The 16,873-nt window shown below is 56.6% G+C and overlaps 1 protein-coding gene and 1 pseudogene across 2 annotated transcripts in view; one reads left to right on the top strand and one right to left on the bottom strand.

The window, feature by feature from the left end:
- Window positions 1–9,057: 9,057 nt before the first annotated feature.
- The window catches only part of Tlr5 (toll like receptor 5), a 12,847-nt gene continuing 5,031 nt past the window's right edge, over window positions 9,058–16,873 (top strand). The window contains exons 1-2 of one of the 2 annotated variants that reach the window (XM_023710318.1): window positions 9,058–9,191; window positions 10,511–10,656. In XM_023710318.1, coding sequence (XP_023566086.1) covers window positions 10,616–10,656 — 41 coding nt within the window. In that variant the 5' untranslated portion in view covers window positions 9,058–9,191; window positions 10,511–10,615. Of the gene's footprint in view, window positions 9,192–10,178; window positions 10,657–16,873 lie in introns of those variants that run through there. The other variant, XM_004626950.2, reaches the window with a different exon arrangement.
- Window positions 13,703–14,011, bottom strand: LOC105741629 (annotated as a pseudogene).

Here is a 16,873-nt window from a genome sequence, read left to right as displayed (position 1 = left end):
CAGAGATGAGTGCTACATTCTGACCTGTGAGTCTTTAGCGGGCGAGGCATTTGTTTTTGTTTATGGCTGCAGTGGTCATTTATTTTGGAAGGCAGTCTTAATTTTTTCCCAGGTTTACCCAATTAATTCCTCCTCCTGTCTACTGGATCAGCTTCATCCCCAAGCCATGTTGACACAATGGTGACAGCAGGAACTGTCTTTGTCTCACATTAGTAGAAACGACTTCAGCATTTTCTTTTAGTAAAATGCTTGTGCTTGGTTTTCACCAAATGGCATTTACCGTGTTGAAGTCGTTTCTATCTGCTTCACCAAGCAGCCTCATAGAAGGAAAAATAACGTAGCCGTCGGACACACCTGCGAGCTGCCGAAGCCTGAGAAATCGCTGGCACAAATTCAGAAATATGGATTTGTTGCTCTGCGACAGTGAGAAACTCAAAAATACCTTTTGTGTTTAGAGAATTTATCCAGTGGAAAAGCAGGGTCACTGCGTGGAGCAGGCCACAGCCAACTGGGCGGTCTGCCCCCATGGCACACTGCTGTCGGGCTCCAGCGAAGGCTCAGCAGGCAGGGACAGGGGAAGGACACGGGGCTGCAGTATAGGAGGGGGTGAGGCTGTACCCTAAGAGCGGTGGGCTGTGCTGCACGGGGTCGCACTGTCCTCTGTGCGCTACCTGGCAAGCACGTTCCCTTCCCTCCGTCCAGCAGAGCTGTGGATCTGAGCACAAGGTGGATGGGCACAGCCAGTTTGGCCCCTTTGCCTGCTCCTGAAGGCTTCCTAGCCGGCGTCTGATGCTGTCGCTGCTTCTTATTCTTCATCAGCGTTGGGGACTGTACCTAGGGCCTTCACACTGAGTATAACCCCAGCTTCTTCCTTATTTTTTATTTTGAGACAGCTTGCAGTCCTCCTGTCTCTGCCCTCTGGGGTGCTGGAATTGGAATCGCACGACCTGCAGGCTCTGTCACTGTTTTCATTCTAGCCATTTGGGTGGGAAGATTGTCACAGTCAGCCCCAGGCCCGGTTCTGGCCGGTCTGGTCTGCCTTTTCCTCTTCAACCTTCAGAATCTTCTTGAGTTTGTTTTGTACAAGCAGCCCAGAGTCTGCAGGAGGAAAGGGGAAGTGTGTCAGCTCCACAGCTGCTCGCTGCATACCACACGTGCGCACACACTGGGCCATGTGCACACAGAGGCAAGCTCACGCACACGTGAGGACTTGAAGGTCGGCTCAGAGCCTCACCCTCACTCCCCCACTCCTCCCCTTTGTGTCCTCTCTGGGCATCCTGCGCCTCCTTTTCTGGGTCCCTTTCTGTCCCTCACTCCCCACTGTTTCTCGCAGGCTGAGGAAGAGTCTGGAATTCAGCAGTTATCTGCAGCCCTTCAGCCCCAACCAGCTCCCGAGCACTCTGCTCACATGAGCTCCAGCCCCAGGGCTCCAGGCCCCGCCCAGGCCGAGAGCCACAGCCACAGCTCCAGCTGCCCTGAGGCCGCAGGCACCTGGCGCCCCCAGCAGGCACCTTGCAATGGCACCTGCTGGTGTCCTGACTGAAGAACTCACCCTCTGTCCCCTGGTGTGTGTGCTTTGTCCTCCACGCTCACACTTCCTCTTCACCTGGGTGATGTTTTTCTCGTCACTGGGATCAGGGGCAGAGGCTCAACTGTGCACATCTCCAGCGCAGCTCAGCAGCTTCCGAGCATCTGGCCACCTGCATCCTTCTCTGGACCCCTCAGTCCTGCTCGGAATGAGGCTCACAGGTTGATCGCTGCAGACCTGGTGCTTAAAGGCCAGCACCTCAGCTGCTGTCCCTGTAGTTTCCCAAAGGTGAATCCTGGGCTGACAGCCTGTTTGCTTTTGTAACTCAGCAGGAAATCCAGGAGGGGTGTCCGCCTGCGTGGAGAGGTGATGGCCGCATTGCCCTCCCCAAAGGGCAAGGCTGCATCTCCTGTACCCCACAGAAGTGCAGGCTGCCCTTGAGTCCTGGTTTGCATTTTGTCCTGTGCAGCCACTTACCTGAGGACGTTAAAGCTCTCTGAGTGTGGGGAGCTCTCCTTAGGGTTGTATAAATGGATTCTGGCTGAAAGCATGCAGCTCGGGCAGAGCTCTGAGTGGGCAGCGCCTTCTCTGCAATAGCTCTGTAGCTCTGTACCGACTGGTCCTGGCACAAAGGAGAAGCCAGGCTGACAGCTTGCTGCTCCTTGCAACAGAGCTGCGGCAGAGCAAACAGCCAGAGGGAACTCCTGTCTCAGGAGCGCACTCGCTCAGGGCTGGCCCTGAGTCGGAACAGCTCTCCCCTCAGTCAGAGCGCACCCTATGTGGGTGTGCAGCTGGCTTCCCTTTGCTAGGGCCCCACGGTGCAGAGGCGGAACGTCTCACAGCACCCACCTTTGCAGGAACGGCATGGTCAGTGGGCATGACCAAGAAAAGCTCTCCACTCCATAGCCAGGAGGCAGCGAGAAAGGGACAGAGCTGGGACAAGAATGCACCTCCAAGGTCACAGCTCAGGGGCCCACCACCAACCAGGCCCCAACTAGTACCCCCGAAGTCTAGCCACCTTCTAAACACAGAAGACATCCAGGGGACATTTCAGATCTCAACCATAACATTCTGCCCTTGGCCTCCAAAAGACTGGTATCCATGTCATTAAGCAAAATACGCTTAGTCCATCCTCAGAATTTTCAAAATCTGAACAGTTCCAGCTGCAAAGTCCGGGTCCAAAATTCACTCTTAAAGTAGCCAAGCATGGAAGCACAGGCCTGTGATCCCAGCAATTAGGAGCTCAGGCTGGAGGATCACCCCAAGTGCAAGGACAGCATGGGTCACACAGTAAGTTCAAGGTCAGCCTGAAATACAGAGTGAGACCTTGCCTCAAAAATAAAGAAGAAAGGCTGAAGTAAACTCTTAGCTGTGAGTCCTTGTAAAATAAAAAAGATATTAAACACTTACAAAACACAATGGCACATAGTAAGCACTCCCTTCCAAAAGGGAGAAACAGGAGTGGAAAGGAACGGACCAAAGAAAGACTGAATGCCAGCATGAGAAACAAAAGCCTGAAGCTCCCTGTCCAGCGCAGCGCCACTGGTTGTAGCCCTCATGGTCTCTCTCAGGCAGAATTTACCCTGCAACAATGGCTTTCTACAGCAGAATTTCTGGCTTCTCCAGCTTCCTGGGCCCCTCTGTGCTTCGGGCCTCACTCGCACAGCTCCACCTGCTGCCCTCTCAGGAGGCACTGCCTGGTTCCCAGGCCTTCTTCTCAAGTCTGGGTGGAAGCCTCCCTAAACCAACAATGCTTGCATTCTGCCTCCATGAATGACACTGCAGTCTGATAGATTTGCCAGGTAAAGCAGCAGCCAGGTCCCTTCAGTCCTGGCTGCAGAGGCCTCTGGGTGCCTGGTGGCTGAGCCCTATGAAACAAATCCCAGGAAACCAATTCCCTGTTCAGCCCTTCTCCAGCACAGGGCCCAGGGCTCTTTTCTCAAATAAAAGCTCTATAACTTTGCTCCTTGAGGCTGCAAAGTGGGGTCTTGCTGATTCCTGAGAAGCCTTCAAACCATCTTCCATATTGTTCTAATACAAATTATCTGCTAATCTTTTTAGAAACATATTCTCCATGGCTCTAATTTTGCAGGTGCTCCCCTCCTGATACAACCGCAAATTCTCATCACGTGGAGCCGTGTATTACCAAACACTGTTGGGTACATGACCAGGACACACAGGCAAGTACCACGACATTTCTCAGAGAAATAGAAGAATCATCATCTTGGACCCAGGGAGATAGCTCAGTAGAATAAGCGCTTGCCTGGCAAGCACAGGGTCCTGAGTTCAACCCCTGGTACCAGAAAAAAAAAAAAAAGAATCATGCCCTAGAAGTGAGTGTGTGATGCCCACCTCACAGCAGGGCAGGTTTTACTGCATAGTGAGTTTGTCATGAATCCCAAGCTCTTCTCTGTGTCTGGACTTCCAGGGCTCAGAACTGTGGCTGGGGACAGAGTTCCCGTGTCCAGCACCTGCCCAGCTTGGAGGGTCTTGTGTGCAGCCTCCAGCAGCCTGGAGGATGAAGGGAGATGAAATAAAGACCTGCGCAGGAAGAAAGCCTGCAGACTCAGACTATGACGGCCTCCAGAGGGACCGTGGGGGGCTCTGTTGCACTTGTGGGGCCTTTTCCTCCTCTCCTAAGGGGGCAAATGCTTTCTGTAGAGGGGCCGAGACCTGGTGGGGCCTGGTGGTGATGAGCAGCCTGCGGCCCAGCGCACGGGGGCTCTGAATGTGTCACAGCAAGGAGGGTCAGAGCCTCACACCCCCAACTGCCCAGAGAGGAAAGGAGCACCCCAGTCCCTGGCTCCTGAGAGGCAGACCTGGGGCATGAGTTCACATGCTGTCCAGTTCCTTCCACTGAGAGAGCCGCGTCTGTGACCTCCTGTGTCTGAAGGGCCCAATGGATTAAAGCCTAGTTATTAAAACCTACAGTGCAAATGACACCAGGGAAATCGGCACAAATTCAGATCACAGCCGTGTGTGTGTATAACGTATGTATGTATGTATGTATGTATGTGTGTAGGTACATACATATGATGTGACAAATATAGACTATCGAATATGTGGTGATTGTGGTATTGTTCTTCCAACATTTTTGCTTAATGCTTCACATCACAAGTGCAAAACGTCACACTGTGTCAGTGAAGGCTGTGTCCTGCTAAAGGACTAATGTAAGGAATTAACAGCAGCAAGCTGGAGACACTCCTTGGTACTGGGCAGACTCAGGAGCGCTCCGGAGAGAGCAGGGAAAGCAGAGGAAAAAGAATCTTGTTTTCCAGGCAGCACAAAAACTGTGCAGCGTTCCCTGTGCCCAGCATGAGGGGTGTGGTGTCCATAGAGAAGGCACCCCAAGAAATGGGAGGACTAGTCCCAGAGGTAATGGAAGAAGACGTTACACAACTGATAAGCCTGGACGGAAGAAGAAGAAATGCCTGGTCTGGATTTCAGGCCAAATCAGTTATTTGACTCATTTCTAAAAACCTTTGAAAAATAGTTTTTAATAATAAGAAACTGCAAGGAAGTCTCTTAAATACCTATGCAAGGGAAATTTTATGTCCAGCATAGATAAAGGAACAGATCTTATGTTGCAGACTTCTCACGAATGCTAGGCACTGGGGGAAAGGCCACCCGAGACCACTTTGAGCAAGGAAAGTACTGACTCTAATCCGATCCCCCGTCAAATTGTGAGTAGAAGCAGCAGAACCTTTCCTAAGGGCACGGGAAAGCCCTTCCACGAGGAAGCGCCATGGTGTGTGCGCCAGCAGCCGAGAGCTGCGCTGCGCGAGCGATGAAGTCACCCGAAAGGTCTCTGGGGACTTTCCGCCCGCTTGGGAGCCGGGTCTCCGCAGTCTAGCGTGCGTCACGCGCAGCGCCCCGCCCCGAGCCCTCTCTGCGCACGCATCTCTCCCGGGCGGTGCGTCGCTCAGCACAGTCGGTGGCGTTGGGTCCTGAGAGCCGCCGTGGGTAGCGAGCAGCTAGCGCCGCAGACAGGAGAGGCCGCGCCTGAAGATTGCAAAACTAACCAGACGACCGTCCTCGTGGTCTGCCTTTCATTTTTAAAAGGTGTTGAATATGGCTGCATAATGAAAATTAACTTAAAGGCGATTTTCTGCACTTTCGATGGGGTAAAATTCTTGACTGTGGTTTCCGCGTGTGGTGGGGATGGAACCCAGGCCCTGCGCGAGCTGCGCATGCGCCCACCACTGAGCACCACCCCCACCTTCATGTTTGATTTTTTAAAAAATGATAAATATCTGGAAGTAAATACGCCGTTAGCCTCTAATGACATCATTTTCCATCTAAGACATGCGGCTGTTTCATGCTAACTATTCAAGAACGGACCCTAGCAAGGCTCTTCTGGGAGCATGTGCTGAGCCCGGCCCCCCTCGCCTTGGCCTGCCTGCAGCTCAGCGCTCGGACCACGACAATGACCAAGCCCCTAACCATGGGGCTTTGGCTGGGGGCGGGGGGGAGGTGACAGAAGAATTGCTGTAGAGTGGAGAGGACAGGGTAGGGGGCCCGTGCGAGGAAGCCCACCCTCCACCCCTGTAGCAGTGCTAGCACCCCTGGGAGGCTGATGCTCTTACCCCCACCTTACAGATGAGGAAACTGAGGCAGAGAGGTGGGCAGCTAGGAAGCTAGCAGAACTGGGGGATTAGCCCGAGCCATTCTGGTCCCAGAGCTGTCCTCACCGCTGGGGCCCCTGTCTGCTCCCCACACTGCCCAGTGAGGAGCTGCGCAGCAGCAGGGCAGGGGTGTTTGTGGGGGGCAGGATGTGGCATGGATGTGCCTGCCTGACTTCCAATACCATTGCTGTAAATTCTGAGGTGTCCGCGCAGCATTGCCCAGTGGGGCTCACAGCAGCCCCAGAAGGGGTGTGCCCGTGGGTGTGCCGGCCTGTGGGTGTGCCCTCCGTGGGTGTCAGAGCAGACAGGAGAGGTCAGAGCCCTGGTACTACTTTGCCCATGACATCCTACAGCTGCGCATCCCCCTTTATTTATTTATATCTTTTATTTTTTTTTCCTTTGTGGAACCGGGGATTGAACTCAGGCCCTTGTGCTTGCCGGGAAGCGCTTATTCTACTGAGCCATCTTCCCAGCCCTATTTATTTATTTATTTTTTTCAGCCCTATTTATTTTTAATGTATTGAGTACAGGGTCTACAGGGTCTCACTACACAGATTGGACTTGTAATGATCCTTCCTGTTTTGCAGCCTCCTAAGCGCTGGGATTATAGGCCTGTGCCACCATGCCCAGTCTTAATTGCAGGGGCGGAGCTGGCATGGCAGCATCTACGTTTACAACCAGGTAAAATCACCTTGAAAACCAGGACCACAGCCTTTAATGCACCCACAGCAACCAGCCCGGGCGGAACCTCGTGGGGCTGTGAGTGGTGGACCCACTGCTAGGTGAACTCGGTGGCTTCCTCCCTCCCCTTTACAGACACAGGCAGTGGGATCTAGTCACAGGATGTGACAGGAGACAGCTGGTCCTGGGAGGCGTGGCTGTGTTGGAATGGACCAGGTGGAGGACTGAGACAACGGTGGCCCCCAGTCGGCCTCGAAGCCACAGGACTCTTCATGGCTTAAGAATGTGTACAAAAAGCCAGGTGTGGAGATGCACACCTGTAAGCCAGCAGTCTGGGAGGCTGAGGCAGGAAGCTGTGAGCTCAAGGCCAGACTGGGCCACCTGGAGACAGTGTGAGCCTGTCTTATGATAAAAGATGATAACAGCGCTGTAGCTCAGTGCAAAGGCCCTGGGTTCCAGGCGGCAGCCCCACACAAAAATAGATGCAGAGATAATTATTATTAAACACGAATCATGGGTCAGCAGTGCGCAAGACCCAATAGACGAGCAGAAGGTACAGGAGATGTGGTCCGGCAGGGTGGACAGGCCAGAAAACCAGGATCACAGCTGTGTCCCAGTAGTGACAGGAAGTCTGGCAGCAAGACAAGGAGAGGCCTGGCAGGGGCAGGAGCTGGGCTGGGGAGGCCTCACAGTGTGGACACAGTGAAGAAATGAGAGCAGGGGCTCTGAACACAGCTGCGGCTGGCTCTCATCAAGTAGAGTCACCAGTAAGCACTGTGCAGGTGGATGGGGACCTGAGGGCTTGCACGAGAGCAGCCCCAGGGGGAAACAGAGGTGGCCAAGAGGAGTGTGGGCGGGTCTGACACGCACGTGTTCTGTTAGTTATCAAGTGGTTTCAGCTTGGCCCACAATAAGGCTGGGTGCACACATAGCGCCCTCTGTGGAGGTGAGGATGGAGCTAACCAGAGAGATGAAGCTTCCTGGACGCTGAAGAGCTGTGACGGAAAGGTTAGGCAGGGGACAACCTGGAGGAGGAGCCAGGAATGAGGCCAGGTGGTTTCTAGGTCAGGAGGGTGAAAGTGAAACCATCCCCAACCCCGCCTTGAGAAGTAGATGGGAGCCCAGGGTCAGCGTGCTTTTAGGTCTCAGGGAGTGGACCTGAAATCAGGTCCAAAGCAGCAGAGGGAAGGCTTGTGGCTGGGGGCTGTCAGGGGTAGGTGTGGTGGGCGGAAGTCTCCGAGCCCATCCTACAGCCCACACAGTGGGAACACGGTGCACCCTAGCCTCCAGCCCCAAAGCAAGGGAGCCCCAGGGCTAGGAGAGTGCGGCCACTGCTCTTAGGGACACGGGCGGGCTGCAGACCAAGCGGGGAGGAGGCAATCCTCTCGCTGGGGGCAGGCAGCAAGGAAGCCCAGCTGGAGGCCCGCACACAGCCCCAGGGTAACTCTGGAAGAGTGTGAGGCAGGTCAGGCAGGCCTCAGCACACCCCAGGGTCCTTCTGACCTTCGGGTCCTCACACAGCGCTCAGCACCTGCGCCGGAGCCCACCAGAGCTGACGCACTCCTCAAGGTGCCAGGGCCGACCCTCGCGCCAACCGGCCACCTGCAGCCCACTCACCCGCCCTGCCAGGCTGCCTGCTCCCCGACAGAGCTCCCGCCTCCTCCCCACCGCCCCAGCATGGCTGCTGAGCTGGGTGCAGAGTCGCCGTGTGTGATCCCTGACGGTCATCCCCAGAGCCAAGCACGGGGACACAGAAAACAGGGAACTCCGAAGAGAGGAAGAGAGCCCTTTGGCGTGCCGTGACCGTGAGGCCCAGAGGAAGTGAAAGCGGATGGCGTGCGGCGGCGGCGAAGGCTGCCCGAGGGCACCGGGATCCGCCGGCCGGCCGGGTGTGCGAGCGGCGCCAGAACCAGGACCAGAGACCGGGCCTGTCCCGCCGGGCCACACCTGTTCCTCCGGTGACCAAGCGTCCACCCTCGGGTCACTGGCTGCCTGCTGTGCTTGCGCTCGGCTCTTGCCAACAAAATCCCAGCGAATCAGTAACTTGAAACAGCGGCCGCTTAAGGTCTCCCTCGGGTCCGGAGTCCAGGCCGCGGAAGAGGCGGGGCTGGGGCGCGGGAGGGCGGCGAGAGCGAGGGGCGGGCTGGACCCGGTCCCCGGAGCAGGCGCGGCCGCGCGGTCGGTCGGTCGGTCGGTCGGCGCGGCGGCAGGTGAGCGCTCTGGGCCGCTGGTGTGGGCGGGAGACGGCGGGCTCTGCCCCGCGCTTCCCCCGCGTCCGGGTGGCCTCTTCCCTCGGTGGTCGGGGCCGGCGGTGACACGGGGCCGGAGGGGGCGCAGGGCTGACCTGCGGGCCCGTGGTGGGTCCAGGCCGCGCAGTCCTGTCCCCAGGCGGGACCTGGCCATCCGCGAGTGCCCCCCAGCGCCGTCTGCAGCACCAGCGGGAGAACCTGCTCGGAGCCAGAGCCCCTCCCGGGGCCGCAGCACCCACCCAAACACCGGCGCCCCGTCCCACTTACCTGGAGCGCGGGGCCGCAGCTTCCGGACTCCGAGAGGAGGGAGAGCTGCTGAAAGAGAAGAGATGTGGCCCTGTGGAGAAACCGCCTGCGCTGGGCCCTAGAAACCATGTGGAAAGATGTTTCCCGGGCCAGACCGGCTTGGGACCACCCGGAGGTCTGGGATGGACGGCGGGCGAGGGTGGCCCAGCGCTCCACCTCCCCCAGCTTCAGGGCAGCTGGGTCTGCAGCGCGGGAGCACATCATCTGGCCTGTGCACGGCCAACAGGCAGCAGGAGCTGTGGCCCGCAGACACCCTTGCTGAGCAGTGGCCTGGTCAGCACCGCGCCATGTGGACATCGTGTCGCTGGTCTGCTGCTGTGGAGCATGCGTGTGACGTGTGATCGGCCGCTCTTCTCAGGTTCACGGAGGATCTGAGCTGTGTGTCCTGGACCTCTGTCTCACTTCACCTCACTGTGGGAGTCAGAAAACGGTGGCCAGCATGCTGGGCTCAGCCAATCAGAAAGGGAGCCGAAGCCAGCTGTGAGGTTGGGCTGCAGTCTGGTCAAGGGGTGCAGAGGGCCTAGGCCTGCATATCAGGCCATATTGTTATCACCAGGAGGATGGTGCCCAGGCATATGGGCTTAGTTATCCAACTGGACGACCAGGAGATGGTGGCCCAAAGTGCTCTCCAGCTCCACTGGGAGGCAGATGTGGAGGAAGAGACCTTACCTGTCCTGGGCTGAGCTGCCCGCTGAGCTGCCCTCTCCATTTCCATGCATCTGCAAGTCTGTGTTAGTCCATGCTTGCCTTTACCCAGGCTGCCTCAGCACTACAGGGCTCTGGCAGGGACCCGAGGGCTGTGTTCCCCAGACCGCGAGAACCCTGAGCCTGCGAGCTCTCTGCTCACTGGAGCTGGAGCTGTGGGATGGCCTTGCTCTTGTTCTGAGTCCATGGAAGCCAAATGGCCACAGAGATGTTGTGACACACATCTGCAGCCACGAGGAAGAGATATGTCCATCTCCTGGGAGGGCTTGTATGTCACCTTGACTCAATTTACAAAATGGTCTTAACCTTTTCCGATTCCATGTAATAGGGACTGGCCTGAACGAAAGCTGTGTGGCACGCACAGGTGCCATGTGATGTTTTCCATTTCTTTTGCTCAGTTCTTTCTTCTTCCTCAGGAAAACGGTGCTTCTCCTGATTCACACACAGAAGAAGTGTGTCGGCTCCTAGCTCTGCGGAGGCTCCTCGGAGTTGAATCTGGACTGCTGGGGCCTCTGCCCCAAATGAGGAGGACTCAACGCCCGTCTTGTGTCAGGATGGTGAGGTGAGTGCTGCTGAGAAAACTCATCTTCCACAAAGTACAACAGGAGTGTTGTGAGGTGCGTAAGTATCGTGACGGATTCCCATGAATAAAATGGGGTCCCTGCCCTCTGGATTTACAGTCTCAGGGGGAAGGCAGTGTAAGAAACATCAGTCACGCAGATGGATTAAAGGGCCTGCAGAGACCTGAGGGGCTGCAGGTAGGAGGGCCGGCCTTAGAGACAGCTGTGGGGAAACTGGGACAGGTAAGCCAGTGACACAGGTGTGTGCATTCCAGGCCCAGGGCCAGCTCAGCAGAGGAATCAGTGGAGGCTGAGTCCTGAGCCTGCCATGTTAGTCACAGGAGGCAGTGTGGATGTGGCCGGGAAGGTGGGCTGGGCTGTTTCCCGTCTATGGAGTGCTTACCCCTAAGGGATCCTGGGTGACCATTTAAAGTAGGGAGGGCCCTGACCTTTCCTGAGTTCTCCAACTCTGTGGGCCACAGGCACTAGTGAAGATTTTTGTGGTCTAAGCTGTGCTCTGAGAAAGTCCCTGGAGTGGCAGTGAAGGCTGTGTGTCAGGATGACATATACTGTGCTGGTCACCGTGACAAAATACCCACAATCATTAACTAAGGTTGCAGCTCGTGGTTCCAGAGGTTTCAGTCCTTGGTCCTTGGGCCAGTTGCTGAGAGCAAGTGGCAGGCTCAGAGGAGCCAGGAAGCAGAGAAAGAGTGTGTGAGGAGGGACTGGCGTCCCAGGGTCCATCAAGGCCACCTCCCCAAAGGCCTCACTTTCTCCCACCAGCCCACTTCCTCAAGTTCCCCCTGCCTCCCAGCAGTGGCACAGGCTGGGGACTGTGCTTTGGGGGTACGTGAGATCCAGACCCTGACAATCCAGGAGACCTAGGAGGGGGCACCTCAGAGGTGCATGCAAGAGAGGGGAGTGGGGAGGATGCGATCAGCCCACACAGGACACCTGCCAACAGGGTGCACCTGGGTGCTGCTGAGACGTGGCACATGGCGGGAGGGGACTGAGCAGGAAGCCCTGGCCCCAGGCACAGGAGCACACATCCCTCCGCAGAGGTTTCGGTCTGGGCCCCCTCCGGAGCCAGCAAGGCTTTGGCGGTCCCTCTTGCTGTCCACCAGGGCTCCTGGAGGAAGGGCTACATTGCCTGCCACGGCACCTGACGGGCGTGCCCAGCACTGTGGAGTGTGCGAGGCGGAGGCATGTGCAGACGCACAGGCAGAGAGCGTGGAGTCCGCCACTGCTCTGAGCGCCACACACAGAGCGATAGTTGGTTGTCCTCCTACTGAAGCGCCCATGCAGGGTGCTCCTTACTGCGCTGGCCGCGACCCTCAGCCCTCTGGGAACCACTGTTGACATTGGCAGCCCAGCCCTGGCCCAGCCAGTCTTCCTGCTCTCACAGAAGCAGGACCAGGGGTAGTTGCCAAGGGCCCAAGGGACCTGTGCCTGTGTGCAGTGGCCCAAGGCCAGGAGAAGAGGGAGACGCTGTGCAGACAGAGGCCAGCTGCAGGGTGGGACAAACCCAAGTCTGAGGGCACAGGGAGCAGGCTGGAGAGAGGTGCCCAGGTGGGGACAGGTGCGAGGGACGATGAGGGGAGACGGGGAGAGGAGCTCGGCTCTCAGGGACGGAGGCGTCCTGGTGCCCTCAGCTGTCATGGGGGCGGGGACAATGTGAATGCTGGATGGTGACCCTGGGTCAGCACAGGAGGATGGTCTGTGCCATTTCTGGTTGCTGTGGACTGAGGGGTGTGGGGCAGTGACAGGAGGAGGCTGCGTGCGCACACAGGAAGCCCCATATGCCCAGGACCTACACGGGGTGAACCTGAGGGTGCAGAGCGCAGCACTCCGCCCCTTGGCTCTCGGGAGGGGAATGCTGCCAGCCCCACCTCCGCGGCTGACGGGGCCGGGGGACCCAGGAGGGCCGCTGCCGGGCCGCTGGGCAACGCTCCTGCGGAGTCCACAGTGTAGTCCCACAGCCGCTCTGGAGCCTGGGATGGGGCATCCATGAGTACAGGGCGCCTGGCCTGGCCGCGGAGGCCCAGGAGGTCGGCTGCCTCCTGCAGCTGTGCTGCCCCCCGTCAGGTCAGGAAACCGCTCCCGGGCCGGAGGTAGCAAAGCGGACCCCACCCGGTGGAAGGCGGAAGGGGCCGGTCGTGCTCCCATCTTACTTAGTAACAGGCTCAGCCAGACTCTGCGGCCATGGCCACCGCGCTTTATGCTTCCCAGATACGCATCAACCTGGTCTTCATAACCAAGGCCAGGCCAGAGGCAGCGGCCTCAGGCCCTCCCTCCACTCCCCCAGCCCACCCCGTTTCCTTCCTCCTTCTGGCCCCTGGAGAGTTCTCCTTCTTGTATAAGTTTTTCTAGTCTAGAACCCTCCTATAGGGGTGTGAAGCTCAGTGGTGTAGTGTGTGCTTAAGCATGCGCGAGGCCCCAGTTCAATCTCCAGCTCTAAAAAGGAGAAAAAGCAAAAGAAATAGCCACTTTCTTATAAGTGGATGCCTGTGCTATTTGTTCTGGATTTCTGGTCGACGAGAGTGTCTTCAGTGTTTATCCTTATGGTAATGTGTCAGAATTTTAGCTGAGGGCTGGCCAAATAGCTCAGCAGATTAAAATGTCTGCAAGCAGGTGTAGGGGCTGGGGGTTCGATCCCCAGGCCTGCGATGGCACTTGAGACCGGATGTGGTGGCACACACTTGTACTCCCAGCTCTTGGGAGGCTGTAAACAGGCACATCACTACAAAGTCTGAGTAGTGAGCCTCTGAACACCCTGTAGACCCTTCCCTAAAATACAATAAATAAATAAATAAATAAAAATGTTTAAAACAGAATTTTAGCTGAGTCATAATCCCTTTTTTTTCTCATTTACATATTTTATTTGGAAGTGTTTACACCAGTACAGTGAAACTAAAGTTTAGAGAATATTTGTGATTAGGTGTCATCAGTTTATTATAAAAGAGACATGGAAATTATGTACCTGATGAAAGACGCAGAACCTCAGTGGAACGGGCAGCGTTGGGGACGCCACGTCAACAGTGATTTACTTCACTCTACATATTTTCCAAGAATGTCGCCATCTCTAAACAAGAAATAATCCTTGTCGTCTAGAACTACTTTGGTGCCTCCATATTCTGGAAGAAGAACTTCATCTCCAGCTTTCACACGAACTGGTTGGATCTCTCCACCCTTCCCCTTGGAGCCGGACCCCACAGCGACCACAGTTGCCTACAGCACTTTGCCTTGAGATTTTTCTGGAAGCATAATGCCTCCTTTGGTGACAATTTCAGCTGCGCTCCTTTCAACCAACACGCGGTCAAACAGCGGGTGAAACTTCCGAAGTGCCTGTCCTGCCATGGCTTGGGCCCCGCAGCTCGCTCCGTCACCACGCCGCCTCCGCAGAGAGCCATAATCCCTTTTATGTTCACCAGATTTTCTTGTTTATTCTCCCTTGGTGACCTCTAGATTGACCCCACCTTTACTGTTGCAAACAGGGCAAGCTGTATTTGTTTCTGCTTTCAGATTCTTGGGGTGTGTGAGAAATGACATTGGTGGGATTCCACGCTTCCCTGAGCTGGAGGGCTGTGAGCACTGCATGTCTGAGGCTCTGCCAGGGCTGCAGCCCAGCAAGGAGATCAGATTGTGGCTGGAACTTCTGCAGTGATTCCATGACTCGGGAACAAAGCCACAGCCTCAGCCAGAGCGGCCTTCCTGGAGGGGCCCCCTTGCCTGCATCCCCACTGCACCCTGAGAGTCCCAGCTGCAGTGGCTCAGGAAGCATGGGTTTGCACCCTGGGATTCTCAGGTCCAGCCTGTGTGGAATTAACACCCTGTCCCAGAATGTGGGTGCTGAGGGCACCTGAGCCCAGCCTCCTCTGCCCAGCCTGAGGCGTAGCTCCTTGCTCTGTGCGCCCCACTCAGGCCTGCTGATCCTGTTCATCCCTGGCAGAAGGAAATCCAGGCCAGGGACCATTCAGCGCTTGGGTTGGGCTCCCTTGGGCATGGGGGCGTGCGGTATGAAGCACAGGGAGGCTGCATGGGTCTCCACATGGGAAAAAAATGACAGGAGAGGAGGGAGCCACCATCCAGAAGTTATAATGCTTGGGAAAGCCGAAGCTCAGAGACAGGTCTGAGCTCCCAAGCCCTGGCCCTGTTTCTTACTTCCAGGTTCCTCGCTCCTAAGGGCCCAAGAGCCTTAGAGGTACCGTGTAATCCATAAGTTGGACCTGTGCTTTTCTCCTGATCCTGCAAATTCCAACTCTTTCGCGGGCACCCCAGGACTGCGTCTAGACTCCTCCTGCAATGTCTCTGGAACTGGAGCTATGGGTGTGGCCCTGCCCCTTCCTAGATGCCCTCGGTTCCGGCATTTCATTTCCAACCACACCCTCCTAGGGCTAGCCCTGCCCTCTTCTCCACGCACACAGCATGGGGCCACACTGCCTGGTTCTGTGTGTGTGCGTTAGAGACCACGCTGACTCACGCAGACACAACTGAGAATGCAGAGCGCAGCTCTGGCCCGAGCTAGGGTTTTCCCTCCTGGGCCCCCTTGGGGCTTTCTCTGTGTGGTTACCGAGGGTGAGAGTTCTGATGTTTGCAGAGATCAGAGGCTGCAGGCTGTCCATGGCCTGAGGATGAAGCCAGCTCTTTCCAGTCACCCTTGTGATGGTTCAGCTTCAGGACGTGTTCACCTTCTAGCCACTCAAGCCCTCAATGCGAAGTCAAAGTTTCTGTTCTCTTTTCTTCTAGAAAAGAGGTCAGCAAACTGCAGTCCATGTTCAGATTGCAGTGCTGAAAATATTCACCATCTGGCCTTGCTAGTAGACAGTTCCAACCCCCGCTAGAGGACAGGAAGTGTAGGAATTAAAGGTTCTCACTGAAATGGAGGAGGGTCAGGTGGGGGACACTGAGCCTGGGGGCAGAACTTGGCTTGTGATGCAGATGTGCAGCTTTGGAGATGAGGGCTCCAAGCCCTCCGCAGAGCCTCAGAGGGGTCCGCGGCTCCCAAATGGGGAAGTCAGGAGCCTTGTGTGTCGCGTCAGCAGCATGTTCACGCTGCAGAGGGGGCGATGTGCTCCCCCAGCCCAGGGCTGCACCTCAGATGCCCGAGGGCCCGAGGACCCTGGCAGGCCCGCCCACGTCTGTCCCAAAGCCTCCGTCTGCCCACCCATGTGAGCTGGCCCCTTTTAGGCCTGCGTTGTCATGATTCACATCCGGTCACCGATGCAGTGTGGTGACCGACAAATGAGGCAGCCACAGGCTGCATAGGGAGGCAGTAACAGCACCCGGACGAGTCCTGGCTTCGCCTCGGGGGCTGGGCTGCAGGGGGCTGGCGCTGGCCCCGCTGGGCACTGCTAGGCCGTGCACACGCACAGCATGGCCCTCTTGAAGAAGGCCCCACCCAGGATGTAAAAAGGAAAGCATCTGAGATTGATGTCTGTTTCCCTGAGGACGCTTGGTACTGCTCCACCAGAAAGCAAAATGTGGTCAGTGGGCATGTAGGCCAATTTGACAGGAAGGATAAGCTTGGATTTAAGTGAATAAGTAATATTCAACCAACTTGTAAAAATTACACTTGACATTCTGAAAGGCAGACCCATGCATTTGCTCACACATAAGAGGTCCCCGCTGAGGTGACACAGAACTCTGCTCCTGATTCCCACGGAGGCCTGGCCATGGAGATAAAAGCTGGAGTGCAGACCCGCTGCCTAGAGTCCAGGGAACAGGGCTCTGTCTCCTGGGCCAGCGGTCCACAGGCAGCAGCACTCCTGAAAGATCCAGTCCGCATCCAGGCTTGTGGAGCAAAGTCTGGTCCTGAGGGGCTTTGGTCAGGTGTTCAGCCCCTGGGGACACGAGGTGGGGACAGGGCATCCCAGAGCCATGGTGCTGGCTGGCCCTGCGAGGCACAGGACTGCTGTCGGGGTCCCTGCGTCCTGCGGATGCGCCACCCCCTCCCTGTGAGGACCCGAACGGCCTGGGCCTGGATGGCTGCAGAAGGAGAGTGCCCCCGGCTGCTGTCCCCGTAATCACCATGCTTTGCCGGCAGGCTCCCCCATGCTAGTGATGTGGGGAAGGAACCCCCAACCTGCTGGGTGTCCAGGATGAGCTCCTGGTCTCTACAATTGAAGGATGAATGTTAAGAACCATGGAGGTTAAGAGCAAAATGTATTTATTGGGGGAGAGAAAGCTTCTGTCTGAGAGGGACAGAAGGGGTCCCAGCGG

This window comes from Octodon degus, unplaced genomic scaffold (genome assembly GCF_000260255.1).
Source record: "Octodon degus isolate 3935 unplaced genomic scaffold, OctDeg1.0 scaffold00017, whole genome shotgun sequence".
Lineage (NCBI taxonomy): Eukaryota > Metazoa > Chordata > Mammalia > Rodentia > Octodontidae > Octodon > Octodon degus.
This window is presented reverse-complemented; position numbering and strand designations above follow the sequence as displayed.